Source organism: Loxodonta africana, chromosome 27 (genome assembly GCF_030014295.1).
Source record: "Loxodonta africana isolate mLoxAfr1 chromosome 27, mLoxAfr1.hap2, whole genome shotgun sequence".
NCBI classification, from domain to species: Eukaryota; Metazoa; Chordata; class Mammalia; order Proboscidea; family Elephantidae; genus Loxodonta; species Loxodonta africana.
This window is the reverse complement of record NC_087368.1, coordinates 28,769,534-28,785,060: the sequence shown is the minus strand read 5'-3', so window position 1 is coordinate 28,785,060 and position 15,527 is coordinate 28,769,534. Positions and strand designations below refer to the sequence as shown.

Below are 15,527 nucleotides of genomic sequence, written 5' to 3'. Positions count from 1 at the left end.
AGGCAATTTAGTTTTACACTGAAACAATTTGATACTTGTTCTGATTTGTGATTTTCATTTTGTTTGTTAATGAAAAAAATTAATGAGCAGTGTTACTGGAAATACAACTCATTAAAGCATAGGCGTTATTAGAGAGGTTGGCCATATACCGTACGTTACGTTCATGGGGCAGCCAATGCCTGGACCTCTGTAACGGAGAAGATGTCAACCAAACGACACCGATGGGAGCTCAGGGGAAAATGCCCTTACACATACCTTTGCACTGATTTGTGTTTTTGTCCAGAATTGCCTTTGTAGATACAATTTTTCCATACCTAAAAGAGAGAGAGCGGGAAAAAAATCCATGTTATTATAACTCCCAGACACTTAAAACAGCTTCATGAACATGGGTGCACATACAATTGAGCAGGAATAAACCCAGAAAACACCTTCTGCATTCCCAAGTCATACCCGGATGATCTCTCTTCACCAGTTCTTCTTGCTAACTCAGGAACGTGCTTTCCTACCTAAGCACTGGGGTGAGCCTTAAAAAACAAACCCATCAGGCTGTCATAGCTGGCTGAAAGGGGAATGCCTGTGCACCCCGTGGATTCAAGAAAGAAAGCACAGACCTTGGTGCCAGGCTGACCTGGGTTTACATCCAGCTCTGGTCTTATCTACTGTTGTAACCCTGGACAGCCTACCTAACTTCTCCAAACCACAGTTTTTTCACCTGTGAACATGGAAACTGTACTATTCATACATCAGGATTTGAAGGAAGGTTAAGCAAGATGATGAGATTTCCTAGTAGTGCTCCCAGGACAAAATGGACATCTTTTTGCTATTAAAAACAGATGATAAGTTAACTAAGAATAACGCCTGAGTCTTGTATTATCAGCGTCTGACACTGTGTTGTCTGGTTGTTGTGTGCTGACAAGTCGATTCCAACTCATAGCAATGTATAGGACAGAGTAGAACTGCTCGATAGGGTTTCCTAGGCTATAATCTTCACAGGAGCAGATCACAGGTATCTTCGCTAGCAGAGCAGCTAGTAGGCTCGAGTCCCTGGCCTTCGGATTAGCAGCTGAGCATTTAACAATTGTACCACTAGGGCCCCTATATATGACACTACAGGAGCTTAATAAATTTACTAAATACATAAATGAATGCTACAGTTTATCCAAAGGTACTTTGCATTACAACAAAGTCTCTACTATAATTACCTACATACACCGTACCTATATACTCATTTATTTTATTATCTCTTGCAGAAAACTTAGTCTAGGCTTTCATTTTAAAATGACGGGTAATTTGGGGAAGGCACTCAATACCTTTAATCTCTAGCTTTCTTACGTATAAAATTATAGGACTGAAGACGATGTTCTCGAAAATCCATTCTTTAGGACTCTGCAATGTTTCTGAATGCCAAAGTTATGATGCAAATCCAAGTACCAAGTTTTAACAAGTCATATTATGTTAAAGGTATCAGCCATGCTCACAAAATATTTAGCATTAAAAAGAAAAAAATTCTGTGTTCCAAAGTAAGTATAAGAACATATGACAAATACTGAAAATTCCATTTTTTTAATGAGCCAAGCTTCCTATGGCCAATTCTTCTTTAGCATTTTTAATCGTCTTTTAATACATCACTAAAGCTCTTTTGAACTGTTGAAAAACCAAATCAAACCCGTTGCCATCCAGTCGATTCTGACTCATAGCCACGCTACAGGACAGAGAAAAACTGCCTCATAAGGTTTCCATGGAATGGCTGGTAGACTCGAACTGCTGGCCTTTTGGTTACCAGCTGAGCTCTTAACCACTGTACCACCAGGGATGGAGATTTCCAACACCGAACTGAGCAGATTTTGTGAGGATAACTCCGACATTTCCGGGAATTTCATTCCTTTTATCACTGCCTTTCCTGTGCTATTATAACTCTGCTCTTGGTGTTACTGGGTACAGTGGAGTCAGTTCTAACTCGTAATGACCCTACATACAACAGAGCGAAACACTGCCCTGTTCTGCGCCATCCTCACAATCGTTATTATGCTTGAGCCCATTGTTGCAGTCATTATTTCAACCCATCTCATTGAGGGCCTTCCTCTTTTTCGCTGACCCTCTACTTTACTAAGCATGATGTCCTCCTCCAGGGACTGGTCCCTTCTGATAAGATGTCAGAAGTATGTGAGGCAGAGTCTTGCCATCCTTGCTTCTAAGGAGCATTCTGGTCCAGCGTTTGCATGCATTGTAACTCTACAGTCAACTAAATCAAAAAACGCTAGGGCTGAATTTTTTCATTACTTCGTTGCATATGAAGAGAGCGTGATCTAAAAAAAAAAAAAATCAGTAACTTGATGGAAATCCCATAATTTGTTAAAGTTATAGCAGGGATTTGAATATGGGATTCTTGAGTTCTGTAAAAGACTTGACTATTACATGTTGTCTTTACCAAAGAGAAGTTACATATATCAAATCTTCTGAATCAATTAGCTTTCAAGTATTTTGGAATTCAGATATTGGACTCCAGGGACAATGTAGTACAGTGGTTAAAAGCACATGCTGTGGTGCTAGAGTTCCATGGTTCAACTCCCCACTCTGCCTGGGTATATTTGTTCAGGCTAAGTTGTATCTGTTCTTTGAATCGTTTTTACACCTATAACATGGCAATTATTGTGTGTGTGTGTGTGTGCACCTCATAGAGTTGTAAGGGTTAAATGGGGTTTATTTAAAGTTCCCTGCACAGTGGCTTAAGTTGTATCTGTTCTTCGAATCGTTTTTTCACCTATAACATGGCAATTATTGTGTGTGTGTGTGTGCACCTCATAGAGTTGTAAGGGTTAAATGGGGTTTATTTAAAGTTCCCTGCACAGTGGCTGGCAAGATTAAGTGCTCATTAAAAGCTAGCTCTTCTTCCAATTACTTTCTTCCTGCAATCTGCTATTTCAAAACGTCTCCAGCCCTTGACCTTCCCCAAGGTCAGTAAGAATGCTATGAAAAGGGGGTAAGGGTTCTGTTCCAAATGACAACTTAAAAAATTACTTTGTCAAGATTTCCCACTAAGACATTTGGCAAGCAAAACTAATTCCTAAAGGTTTACATTTACAGTTTACATTGTTATTTTTACTGTTAGGGAATTTGTTAACTATATTTTCCCTATACCTAATCACACAAATGCTAGTAGGTTCAAAGCCTTTTTTGTTTTGTATTACAAAATTGTTTATTACCTCACGCCTTTACCACACAAGTCCACAACCGCCCAAATCTCTATCTCCCTCTCTACACACACACACACACATACACGTCTCTCTTTCATCCTAAGGGTTTCTCTTTTGGTAAAATAAACAGAGAAACAGAACAATATTTTAACAGTCTCTTCGGTAGACACTGGCTCAAAGTACATACCACTATACCCACTAACCAGCAGTGAAGTTCACTAAGTTTGGGCTTTTCAGGCAAGGAAACATTTGTAATATTGTATGTATGTTAGAGAATGTTACGGGCTTTGAATTTCCCCCAAAAGATATGTGTTTATAAATATGACTTTGTTTTGGGAAATGGGGTTTTTCTTTGCAGATGTTATCAGTTAAGTTGCCCGTGTCATACTAGAATAGGGTGGCTGCTAATCCCTTCTGAATGGTCTTATAAAAAGTGAGGCACACCTGGTGGCTCAGTGGTTAAGAACTCAGCTACTAACCAAAAGGTCAGCATTTCGAATCCACCAGTTGCTTCTAAGAAACCCTATGGGCGGCTCTACTCTGTTGTACAGGGTCATTATGAGTCAGAACTGACTTGATGGCAAAGAGTACAGAGGGAAGGCAGCCACCATGTGAAGACGGAGGTGGATGTAGCTATAAGCAGCAAAGAAATACCAAGGTTTGCCTGCAGCCATCAGAACTAGCAGACAGGCGTGGAACAGTCAGTCCTCTCTCAAAGCCCTCAGAGGGAACTGACACACCAATAACCTGATTTGAATTTCTAGCCCCCAGAATTGTGAGAAAATAAGTTTCTTTTCTTTAAAGCCACCCACTTTGCAGTGTTTTGTTTGGGCAGCCCATGGGCATAAAACAGGGTAGAAACAAAAAGAAGAAAAAGACCTTTTGCTGAACCTTTCTTTTCACACAAGGCACCGTTAATAGAGTATGTGAGAGGTAAACACCAGAGAAAGAAAGAATTCAGAACATTTATTACTACCTCACATCAGGCGTACGAACCCTTAAGACAAAAATCCTTCTTAATTGGTTTCAAAAGCTACTCCTGAAATTTTATACAAGCACCTTAAAAATTAAAATTTACGACGGCACTGGGGTGGGTGTCTTTTAGAGAGGAAATTAAACAATTACTACATTTCATAGTGAATTACATGTCACAATTGAACTTTTAACCTATGGTGTGCACGTTACCCTAATATATGAATATTAAAAAGACGTCATCTCCTTTATTAAAATTAGTCTATGTACAAAATGGCTATCCTTTTTGTTTTTACAGCTAAAAGAAGTCAAATGCTTTCTTATGGAAAAGAGTACCTTTCTTGGAAAATAAAAAAAGAATTTTACTTACCAGAAAGTATTACAATACTGGAGCCCTGGTGGCACAGTGGTTAAGAGCTTAGCTTCTAACCAAAAGGTCAACAGTTCAAATACACTAGCTGCTCTTTGGAAACCCTATGGGGCAGTGCTACTCTGTCCTATGGGGTCGCTATGAGTTGAAATCGACTTGACGGCACACGACAATAACAATATTACAATACTACTATAAATAGAAAATCATACACAGACACACACCAAAAAGCAAAATTATGCTATTTCTTGACTTCCTTATTCCTAATTACGCTGCAAAAAAAAAAAAAAAAAAAGTTGCCATCAAGTTGATTCCAACTCATAGAGACCCTATAGGACAGAGTAGAACCACCCCATAGGGTTTTCAAGGAGTGGCTGGTGGATTCAAACTGCTGACCTCTTGGTTAGCAGTCAAACGGTTACACTCTAAATAAGGCTTTTCCAATAGTACAAAATCACAAAACAATAGAACGTAACTCAGAGTACTTGACACAGCCTCGACTCTGACTAGAGTCACAGGAATTTCATTCCTTGGCTTGGCTACAAGATTCTGCATTAACGATCATTCCGCAAAGATAGAATACGCTTTCAACAACAAGGGAAGGGACTTAATGGACCACTGGTCACAATTCATGTCTGAACTCTCCCGGTGACAAACAGGTAATTTCTGCATGACTGCTGCTGTATTTGCCACGCTCTGCAAAGTCAACAACTGATGTTAAACACAATTTAGACTTCTTTTTTTTTAATGTCCCAAACTACCATAAGAATAAAAACCTATATAATATACCTGTGAAGAATTATATTAAATCTCTCTTCCCTGATATTTTGTCAAAGCAATCTAATAGCGTAAAAACAAATACAATACAGACTAAAAGGATATTCTTTTATGCATTCTGAAGGAAAAAGAAAAAAGATTTTAGATAAAAGATATTACCTCAAGTGCTTACTCTTCCCCTTCTTATGGGTTACATCAAGGCTGTAAGTCTTCCTAGTCTTTTTTCAATGATGCCACCCATGAGTGGAAAACCAAATCTTCTATTACAAATACGTGACCAAATTTCTCAAATGACGCCTGGAAATAAACACCTGAGCACAGGTCCCACGTGCCTCCTGGCTCCAGAAGATTGTAGACAAACCCAATTCACTTCTTTATGCTTTCATTTCCTGCTTCTAGAAAAGGTAAAATACTACCCATGGTCATTCTATCCCTAAGGGTTAGAATTTTGGGGGAGACAAATAAATGAAGTGAACATACTTTATACCGTAATTTTTTTCCTGGCAGGTACTCAGTACTTTTTCTAGCCAGAGAAGCCCATTATACATTATAATTACTACCAGGGCTCCTGGAAGCTCTGTCTGCTTGGCGTACAAATACGCAACTTCATATCGTAACCATACATTCACCAACCACCTTAACTTGAGTGCAAATACATACTCAAAATTAAGCCTGGTCTACAAATAATGTTATATATCTATATACCTATATGTATATATACATATATAATAGTACTCTGTAAAACAATAATAACTTTTGTTCTAGTACCTACTGATTATATTTTGAATTTTCATAACCGAGTTTTTCACATGTTGTCTATCAGCTCCTTGAAACACTTCGAGCCTAACTTGCTAATCCACATTTTATATTTAACACTTAAAAGGAAGAGCCACTTCTATCTGGCCTTTATTCTTATTCCTAAACAGTATCTGAATCAAACTATCTTTGTTGATACACTTGATTAATCCATATATAAGCCTAATTTAAACTAATGGCATCTTTTATTTTCATAAGTTGAAGAGAAAATAGAGCTATTATGGGTCTACTCTTCATGAATTATGAAGACATCAAATTGGTGGGATCTTTCTATAAAGAATTTATTTTTAAACCCTTTTGCTGAATCACCCACTGTGTATAGTAATTCAGAAAAAATAGGCAGAGACTGAAAATACAGCCTCCACAGTCAATTAACTCTCAGCTAACACATTTTTCACATGCCTTCTATATTGATACCAGACTAGAAAAAGGTATTACAATCATTTAATGGATGAGACATTATCCTTTTAGAAAATGTGTGTTTTTTGCTTATTTTTAGATGGCTCATTTATTCTTTGGCATTTTGGGATGCTAATGGAGTTTATCTATAGCTTTAGGGACAGAGCTGTAATGTGGTGGGACCATCACTGTGATGAACTGTATCATCCAGGTTTCCTCTACAAGAGAAGTCCACAACCCATTAACAATCTGAAGCATTAATAAGTTCAATCTACAAACAAGTGGTCAAAGTCATGCATAGCCTCTTTTCCAAGGTCTGGAGGGCTCTGTAGAAGAGAAAAGAGGTGAGAGGATCCAGTAGACAACATTCCCCCTTTAAATGCTTTCATCAGTTATCTTGCCCTTAGCCACTCCAAACCACCACCTAAGATTTCCAAGCTCTTTATCATCCAAGAAGCCAAGAAGTATCACAGAGTCACTGAGATTATGCAGACAACTAGGTAATCCAGAGCCTGGTTATTGGCCTTGTGGTCAGGGCATTTTTTGTTTCCCCAGCACAAAACCAAACCCAAACCCAGTTGAGTCGATTCTGACTCATAGTGACCCTATAGGACAGAGTAGAACTGCCCCATAGACTTTTCAAGGAGCGCCTGGTAGATTTGAACTGCTGACCCTTTGGTTAGCGGCCATAGCACTTAACCACTACACCACCAGGGTTTCCTCAGAGATGATCAACTTTTTAAGTCATGGCTTTACACCAAGTAAATTTCACAAGCCTATTGTACAAAACAAACTATAATTTACGAACATACAGCTTGGGGATAGAGCATTACAAACAGCCCAGACTAAAAGAAAAGTGTGTATACAACTCAAAACAAAAAGACAAACGATCCAACCAAAAATGAGCCAAGAACTGGAATAGGCATTTCACCAAAGACACTATACAAATAGTCAACAGGCACATAAAAAGATTCTCAAAGTTTTTAGTCGTTCTCATTGCTGCCGAGTCAATTCCACCTCATAGTGACCCTAAAGTCATTTAAAAAAAAAAAAAAAAAGTCATTAGAAGACTGTAAATCAAAACCACGGTGAGATACCAATTTGCCCCTTTAGGATGACTGTTATCAGAAAAATGAGAAATGATAGGTGTTAGTGAGGATGTGGAGAAACTGGAATCCTCCTCCATTGCTGGTAGCACTGTAAAATGGTACAGCCATTGTGGAAAACAGTTTGGTGCTGCCTCAGAAAGTTAAGCATACAGTTAACATATAACTCAGCAATTTTACTCCTAGGTATATACCCAAAGAGAAGCCCTGGTGGTACAATGGTTAAAGCGCTCATCTGCAAACTGAAAGGTCAGTGGTTCAAACCTACCAGCTGCTCCAAGGGAGAAAGAAGTGGCCATCTGCTTCTATAAAGATTTACAGCCTTGGAAACCCTATGGGGCAGATCTACTCTGTCCTACAGGGTCGCTATGAGTTAGAATTGACGTGATGGCAGTGGGTTTGGCTTTGGATATACCCAACAGAACTGAAAGCAGGGATGCAAGCAGAGACTTGTACACCCATGTTCATTTCAGCACTACTCACAATAGCCACAAGGTGGAAAAAACTCAAATGTTTATCAAGAGACAAATGGATAAACAAAATGTGGTACATGCATACAATGGACTATTACTCAGCCATGAAGAGAAAAAAAGTTCTGAAACTTGGTACAGCCTGGATGAACTCTGAAAACACTCTGAGTGAAGTAAGTCAGGCACAAAAGGACAAATATTGTATGATCCCACTTACATAAATTCCTTGATTAGGCAAATGCATAGGGATCAAAGTTCATTAATGGTTACCAGGCATGGGTGGGATGGGGAAAGGAGGTGTTATTGCTTAAGGGGTACTGAGTTCCTGTTATGAATGATGAAAAAACCCGGAAACAGTGATGATGGCCGCACAACATGGCAAATGTAATTATCATCTCGAAGTGGTACACGTGGAAACAGTTGAAGTGGCAAATGTTTTGTTATGCACATTTCACCACAATATTAAAACAACAAGAAAAGAAAAAGGTTTTAGCTGGGAGAATTGAAGAAAACTTCTTGAAAAAGGTAGGTTTGAAGGAAGGACAATACTTTTGACAATCAGAAATGCTCTTTGTACTTTTTAGGAAGGAGCAAAACAATTCCAAAAAATAGGTGTCTTCTCTCAGGCCAGTGTATTACTACCTAGTAAACTCTTATTTTCACGCTACAAATAGGTTCACCAGGTTCCTAGAGCTGTAATGTCGCATTTAAACCTGACCTAGTCTATGACAGTGGTTCTTAATGTTAATCAGAATTTCTCGGTGGGCTTGTTAAAACGGAGATTCTGACTCAGTACATATGAGGCGGGCCCAGAGAATTTGCCTTTCCAGCAAGTCCCCAGGTGTCGCTGATATTGGTGATCCCAGGACTAGGTTTGAGGACAGGGCTTCAAACCTGTTATTTTCTGGTTCGGCCCCCTGCTAAGAATTTGCATTTCACATAAAAATCACCTGGGGGAATCTTGTTAAACTACAGCTTCTGACTCAGCACATCTGGGGTGGAAAGGGAACTTCTAGGCAGGGGGTCGAACTGAAAACAACCAGTTGGAAGACCTATCCAAGAATCACTCAGTGCTTTAAGAGAACTGCACACAAACAGCGCACGGCTTGTTATTTGAAAGACCCCAGAGAATGAGGGGGCTCTCTACAGACATGGAAAACGACTTTAAAAACTCCAGACAACATCTGCTTTTGTTCAGACAATACACTGAGTCAATACAGTGACAATTTACAACTCAAGTGTAAGCAGTTCTGACATTATTTTTCAGACACATTTTATAAGTCCAAAGGAAACACGTGGGCATTGGCCACATACTTCCCTTGCTTCACCTGAAATAATTACTTGCTATTGGTAGTTTGCATTGGCATGCCAACCCAGTGAGAAAGCTGCTTAGGAGATAATGACTGGTACCTAGTTAGTATCTACTGATGATTTAAGGAACAATGGATGTAAATCTGAACACTATACCTGAACAGGAAACGTATACTTTCAAATTCTTTAAAAAAATCGCTAAATGACTGGTTCTTAGAGTTAGCAACTTTAGGTTATACTTTAGGTTCTATACGTGGTTTATAGAGTTTGGGGATATAGCCTGCCATCTTCAGCAAAAACTTGTGAGAAAGAGGTTTCCAGGCAAACATGGTCTCCAACCACATCTTTCTGGGCATTTTCAATTAGCCGTCAAAGCACACCCCAGTATGTTTCACATCCTTTAATACTTGGTCAGCCGAATGGACCTTAGACTCAGTTAATATGGGCTTGAATCTGAGCACTACCACCATGTGATCTGGGACAATTTACTCAATCCCTAGGCACTTGTTTCCTGATCTGTGATCCAGCTACTGTTATTACTGAGACAAGGTTTCTACAGTGACTGTAAAGATGAAATACAATTGTGTGTGTTGAAACTCCTGCCAATGTGCGCCATGTTAAAATTCCTTCCATTCTCTTACTAAATCTCTCTTTATCACCCCTGCATTTACTGCATAGCATAAAAATGCTAACTCAGGTATCAGTATCTCTTAGTTATTTGGTAGATCCAGCCTGTCCCAGTTCAAATGCTTACTGAGGCACCCTTAGCGCTAACAGCTCCTCCACGTTACTTCACCGCTATTAGGACATCTCGTTCATATTACAAGTCATGTCACAGTTTTCCTCTTAATTCACTTAGACTTCTTTGGGTGATACTTAACTACCTGCTCAGTTTGTTCTCCACGTTCAGCTACTTCAACTCTGTCTCCACTGCTTTCGCCTCCTTAACTTCCCACCAGTAGCCAATGCTCTAGGTCAATACCTCAGGTTCACCTCACTCTTATTTTCACCTCTCCTGGCCATCAGCCAAGAAAGTTATTGTTCTTGGTTGACCACACCACGACCCAGGCATCCCTGGGTGCTCACTGCTATCAACGTGTTTATTCATACATGGTTGAGTGTGAACAATAACTCACCCCCAGGGCATTTTGTCTTCAAGTGCTCAATTCCGTATTATCAATTTTCAAGGTCTTCTGGAAGTGGCTTTTAGATGTGAGAAGTTTTTAATGCTTCCCTTATTGGAAGAAAAGCTGTCCTGTCGGGATCTTAAGACTCTCCCCTTTAAGACCTCTCTTACTCCAAAAAAAAAAAAAAAAAAAAACCATTGCCGTTGAGTTGATTCCAACTCACAGTGACCCTAGAGGACAGCGTAGAACTCCCCCATAGGGTTTCCAAGGAGCAGCTGGCAGATTCAAACTGCCGACCTTTTGGTTAGCAGCCAAGCTCTTAACCCCTACACCACCAGGGCTCCATTAAGACCCCTCTTACCTGCATCCAAATATGTTCAATTTAGTTAACACCCACTGTTATAAAACTTCCTAGGGGCATCAGGAAAGACTAATTGCTAGAAAAGTACATCATGTTTGGTAAAGTGGAGGGTCAGCAAAAGAGAAGCAAACCCTCCATGGATGGATTGACACGATAGCCACAACCATCAACTCAACTATACCAACAATCAGGAAGATGGCGCAGGGCTTGGCAATGTTTCGTCTTGTTTAACGTGAGGTTAACATGAGTTGGAGGCTACTCGAAGGCAACTAATGACAACAACGGGTCGGCCTCGGTTCTAAGCTCTCCAATATATCAACTTATGTTAATCATTATTACAACTTTATGAGGTGGGTACTGTCACAGCTGCGTTTTACAGATGAGGACAAGGAGACAGAGACCGCTTAAGGAACTTTCTCGAAGTCGCACAACTAGGAAGGAGCAAAAGCCAGATACAAACCCAGCAGTCTGTTTTCAAAGCCCAGGCTCTGCCACCATTTCAATATGCTGGCCTTAGCCCCCTGTGCCTCCTGATTCCCTGCTAGCTCAAAAAAAACAAAAACAAAAAAAGCTACGGCTTCCTTTTTTGTCTCTTCCAACTCCCATGATGTGCCTTTGTTTCCCTGTATGTAACCTACATTTTTCTGAAACTTAAACTTTATCCTTATTATGAGGACTCTTTCCTTTTCCCTTCCAGACCCTGGCTATCAACAGGTTTCTTTCTTTTCATTCCGTTTAAGACCTTTCGGGAATGATCGATCTGCTCACGCTACTTCTTACTTCTGGTTGTCAAATTTCTGCTTAACTCCTAAACACTGGCTTCTATCTGCTGAATAATATTATCTGTTAAAATACCAAAACCAAACCCACTGCCATCATGTTGATTCTGACTCATAGGACAGTATAGGATGGTACAGAATTGCCCCATAGGGTTTTCAAGACTGTGAACTTCACAGAAGCTGACGGCCACATCTTTCTCCCACAGAGCAGCTGGTGGGTTTGAACACTGACCTTTTAGTTGGCAGATGAGCCTTTTAACCACTGTGCCACCAGGGCTCAATATCTATTAGAATAGTCACTAGTAACTTCTTAACAAGTAAAATAATTAGTTATCATCATCCTTGCCTTCTCACTAGTCTTTGGCCTTCTTGAAGGCCTTCCTCGTGAAACAGTTTTTCCTTGGGATCCACGCATTACACTGACCTGGTTCCTATCTTCCTTCCTTGCTGACAGTTCTTCCTTTATCTCTATCACTTGCTCCTTCTCTTCAGGTTTCTGACCATGGGTGTTCCTCAATTTTGATCCTAAAAACCTTTGTGCTTTAGCGCTACCGTATCTACTACAGTGGTAATTCATAATGCTCAACTTTTATTTTGTTTTTATTTTTTTTTAAAACATTTTATTGTGTTTTAGGTGAAAGTTTACACAGCAAATTAGGTTCCCCTTAAACAATTTTTATACAAACTGTTCTTTGACATTGGTTACAATGTGTCAGTATTCTTATTATTTCCATTCTGTTTGCTCTGTTTCCATTGATTTAGCTTCCGTTGCCCTCCTTGCCTTTTCATCTTTGCTTTTAGGTAAATGTTGACCATTTAGTCTCATATAGTAGATTGTTTAAGCAAATACATTACTCAAGGGTGATGTTGTTTGTTTTATAAAACAATTTATTATTTGGCTGAATGGTGAACTCCATAAACACCTTCAGTTCTAAGCTTCAAACAGTATCTTAGAGTAATAGTCTCAGGGGCTCTTTCAGTCTCCATTGGTCCAGTAGGTCTGGCTTTATAGGAATTGGAATTTTGTTCTACCATTTCTATCTGGGCCCTTCTACTGTGTCTCTGGTCAGAATGGTCAGCACCATCTAGTTCCTCTGGTCCCAGGTTAGAAGAGGCCATAGTTCAAGCGAGCTATTAGTCCTGTGGACTAGTTTTTTCTTTGAGTCTTTGGTTTTCTTCATTTTTTTTTTTTGCTCCAGTTGAGTAGAAGCCAATAGTATCTTAGATGGCTACTCACAAGCTTTTAGGGACCCAGATATCTCTGTCATTACCATGTTTTCAATTTCAATTTCTTTGTGTTACACTCTCACAGTTCCTCCCCAGGATCTGACTTCTCCTTCAACCCTGACTCCTGAACCCCCAGTTAGAATTATTAGATATTTCTACTTGAATGCCGAATGGTCATCTAAATACAACATAACAAAGTTTTGTTCACTGTATTCTCCTTTCTACCGTCTCTGAAAATATTTCTAGGGCAAAAGTCAGTCAGGTAGTGAAATGTTTATAAGGTGGAAACTATGATACAGGAATAGGCAGTGTTTCATTCTGTTGTACATGGGGTCACTATGAGTCAGAATGGGCTCAATGGCACGTAACAACAACAACAACGATAAGCTAGAGAACCAGCTGAAGGGGCAACTGCTTTTTAGCCCTAGCCTCTTGTTTCCATGAAGGAATGTCACCCCATGGTTGTCAGGCCTTCTGATTTTTTCAAAAGAAACCTGGAGTTTTAAGAGTTGGCTCAGAGAGTTTTATAAACTAATGTGAAGGCCAAATGAAACAGACCTTCCAGGAGGATCTAACCTAAGTGCTGCCAGTCTGTGACCTGAGCACTGATGTCTTCCAGCCAGTCTCCGTTTTGCTTTCTAAATAATAGATTCTTCAAGGGTAAACTGCATGTCTGCCTTCTTTGATGGCCAGTTATTAATCCCAAATCCGAATAGCTATTGTGCTCACGTTCTGTGTAAAATCTCCTAGCACTTTTTTTTTTTTTTTACCATTTTATGATATTGTCTGTTTTTTCCCCATGAAAATGGCTCTCCAACCATACTGTGATTTTCTCAGTGGCTCAGATAATGTTTTATGCTCTTGTAGTCACCCCTAAAATATCCAGCATAGACCTTCATACAAAATAAACCTCCACAACAATGTGTTGATTTTTAAGTAATTTTTATGAGCTTCACAACTTTTTTCCAGATTAGAAACACCTTCCAATGGTTGGAGTACATGGATACACACACACCCACAGCACCATTACTTAAACACCTGCTAGGGTGCAGTGGTTAAGAGTTCAGCTGCTAACTAAAAGGTCAGCAGTTCAAATCTACCAGCCACTCCTTGGAAACCCTTTGTGGCAGCTCTACTCTGTCCTACAGGGTCACTATGAGCTGGAATTGAATCGAGGGCAATTTTTTTTTTTTTTTTTTTAATGTGCCAAGCAGTACACGGATTGCATTAGATATTTTATTTCAAATTCTCAAACAACCTAATGAGTTGATCTTATTATTCTCAATTTTTTCAAGATGAAGATATTAAAGCTTAATATGTTAAGTTACTTTCCAAGGTCACACAGCTATTAAGTTATGCTGTTTAGACTTAAACTCAGGTCATCTGGTGCAATTTCCCTTCTCTGTCCCTAGGCCATAGTGAGCAAGCCCAGATAAAACTCAGGTCTCTGGCCAGCCAAGAAGCCACAAACCATCTGTAGGTCTTTGGAAATGCTGGACATAATTTATCTCCCCCAAAACAGAACAGCGACCAACATTCACTGGAAATAACATAGCTGGACATTCACCACTGATGCTCAGAACTCACTTCTACAGAACCCTCCTCCTTAAAGAAGCTCCCGGTTTCATAATATGGAGCATATTCCAGTAGAAATGTGACTCTTAACATCAGTCACATGAATAATGAGAAACATAGCTTCCCAGTAGAATTTACATTTGCTATTTGGGAAAGACAAGGCGGCCTGGTGGCATAAACAGTTAAGTGCTTGGCTGCCAACTGAAAGGTTGGTGGTTTGAACCCACCCAGTGGCTCTGTGAAAGAATACCAGGCAGTCTGCTTCTGTAAGATTACAGCCTAGAAAACCTTATGGGCAGCTCTACTCTGTCAAATGGGTTCCCTAGGAGTCGAAATCAACTCAATGGCACCCAATAGCAACATTTGGGAAAGAAATGAAATCTCAGATACCATGGACAGAGTAGAACTGCCCCATAGGGTTTCCTAGGTTGTAATCTTTATGGCAGCAGATTGACTGGTCTTTTCTCCTGAGGAGCCACTGGTGGGTTTGAACTGCTGACTTTTTGGTTAGCAGCCAAGTGCTTAACCATAGCACCACCAGGACTCCTTAGCCTTACCATTCAAAAGCAGAGTGGGTTATTACATCGCTCAAAGGCCAACTGAGAAATTGGATTAAATTCTTCATTGTAAATGGTTTATGGCATTGTATTATTTTAAATCTACAAAGACAATAAGGGGGAAAAGAATGAAGGAAACTACTGAAAGAGGAATGTTCCATAGTGTAGCAGCTGCTCTAAGCATTTTAACGGATATGCCATTTTTACTGTTGGCATGAGTAAGGGCCTAATGTAAAGAACTCACAGACGTATTTCCCGGGGAGAGTTGTCTGTAAAATAATGATAGTCTTGAGCTGTCTATGGAATTATTCTGAGCTTTAGAACATTTAAAAATGCACTTCTATGATTAAATAATACAAGAATGCTGCTGCTTCATTTAAAAGAAACAGAACCCACAAAGGGAAAAACAGACAAAGCTATAGCCCGTAGAAAGAAGTAGCCTCATGAAAGCAATTTTTGCTTTCTTGTTTTTAAAGCTCATGCATG

At 39.6% G+C, this 15,527-nt stretch overlaps 1 protein-coding gene across 1 annotated transcript in view; it reads right to left on the bottom strand.

Annotated features, from left to right (window-relative positions):
- Positions 1 to 15,527, bottom strand: part of LOC111752149 (RNA-binding motif, single-stranded-interacting protein 3-like) — a 159,733-nt gene that overhangs the window by 101,417 nt on the left and 42,789 nt on the right. The window contains exon 2 of the mRNA XM_064277316.1: positions 256 to 314. Coding sequence (XP_064133386.1) covers positions 256 to 314 — 59 coding nt within the window. The remainder of the gene's footprint in view (positions 1 to 255; positions 315 to 15,527) is intronic.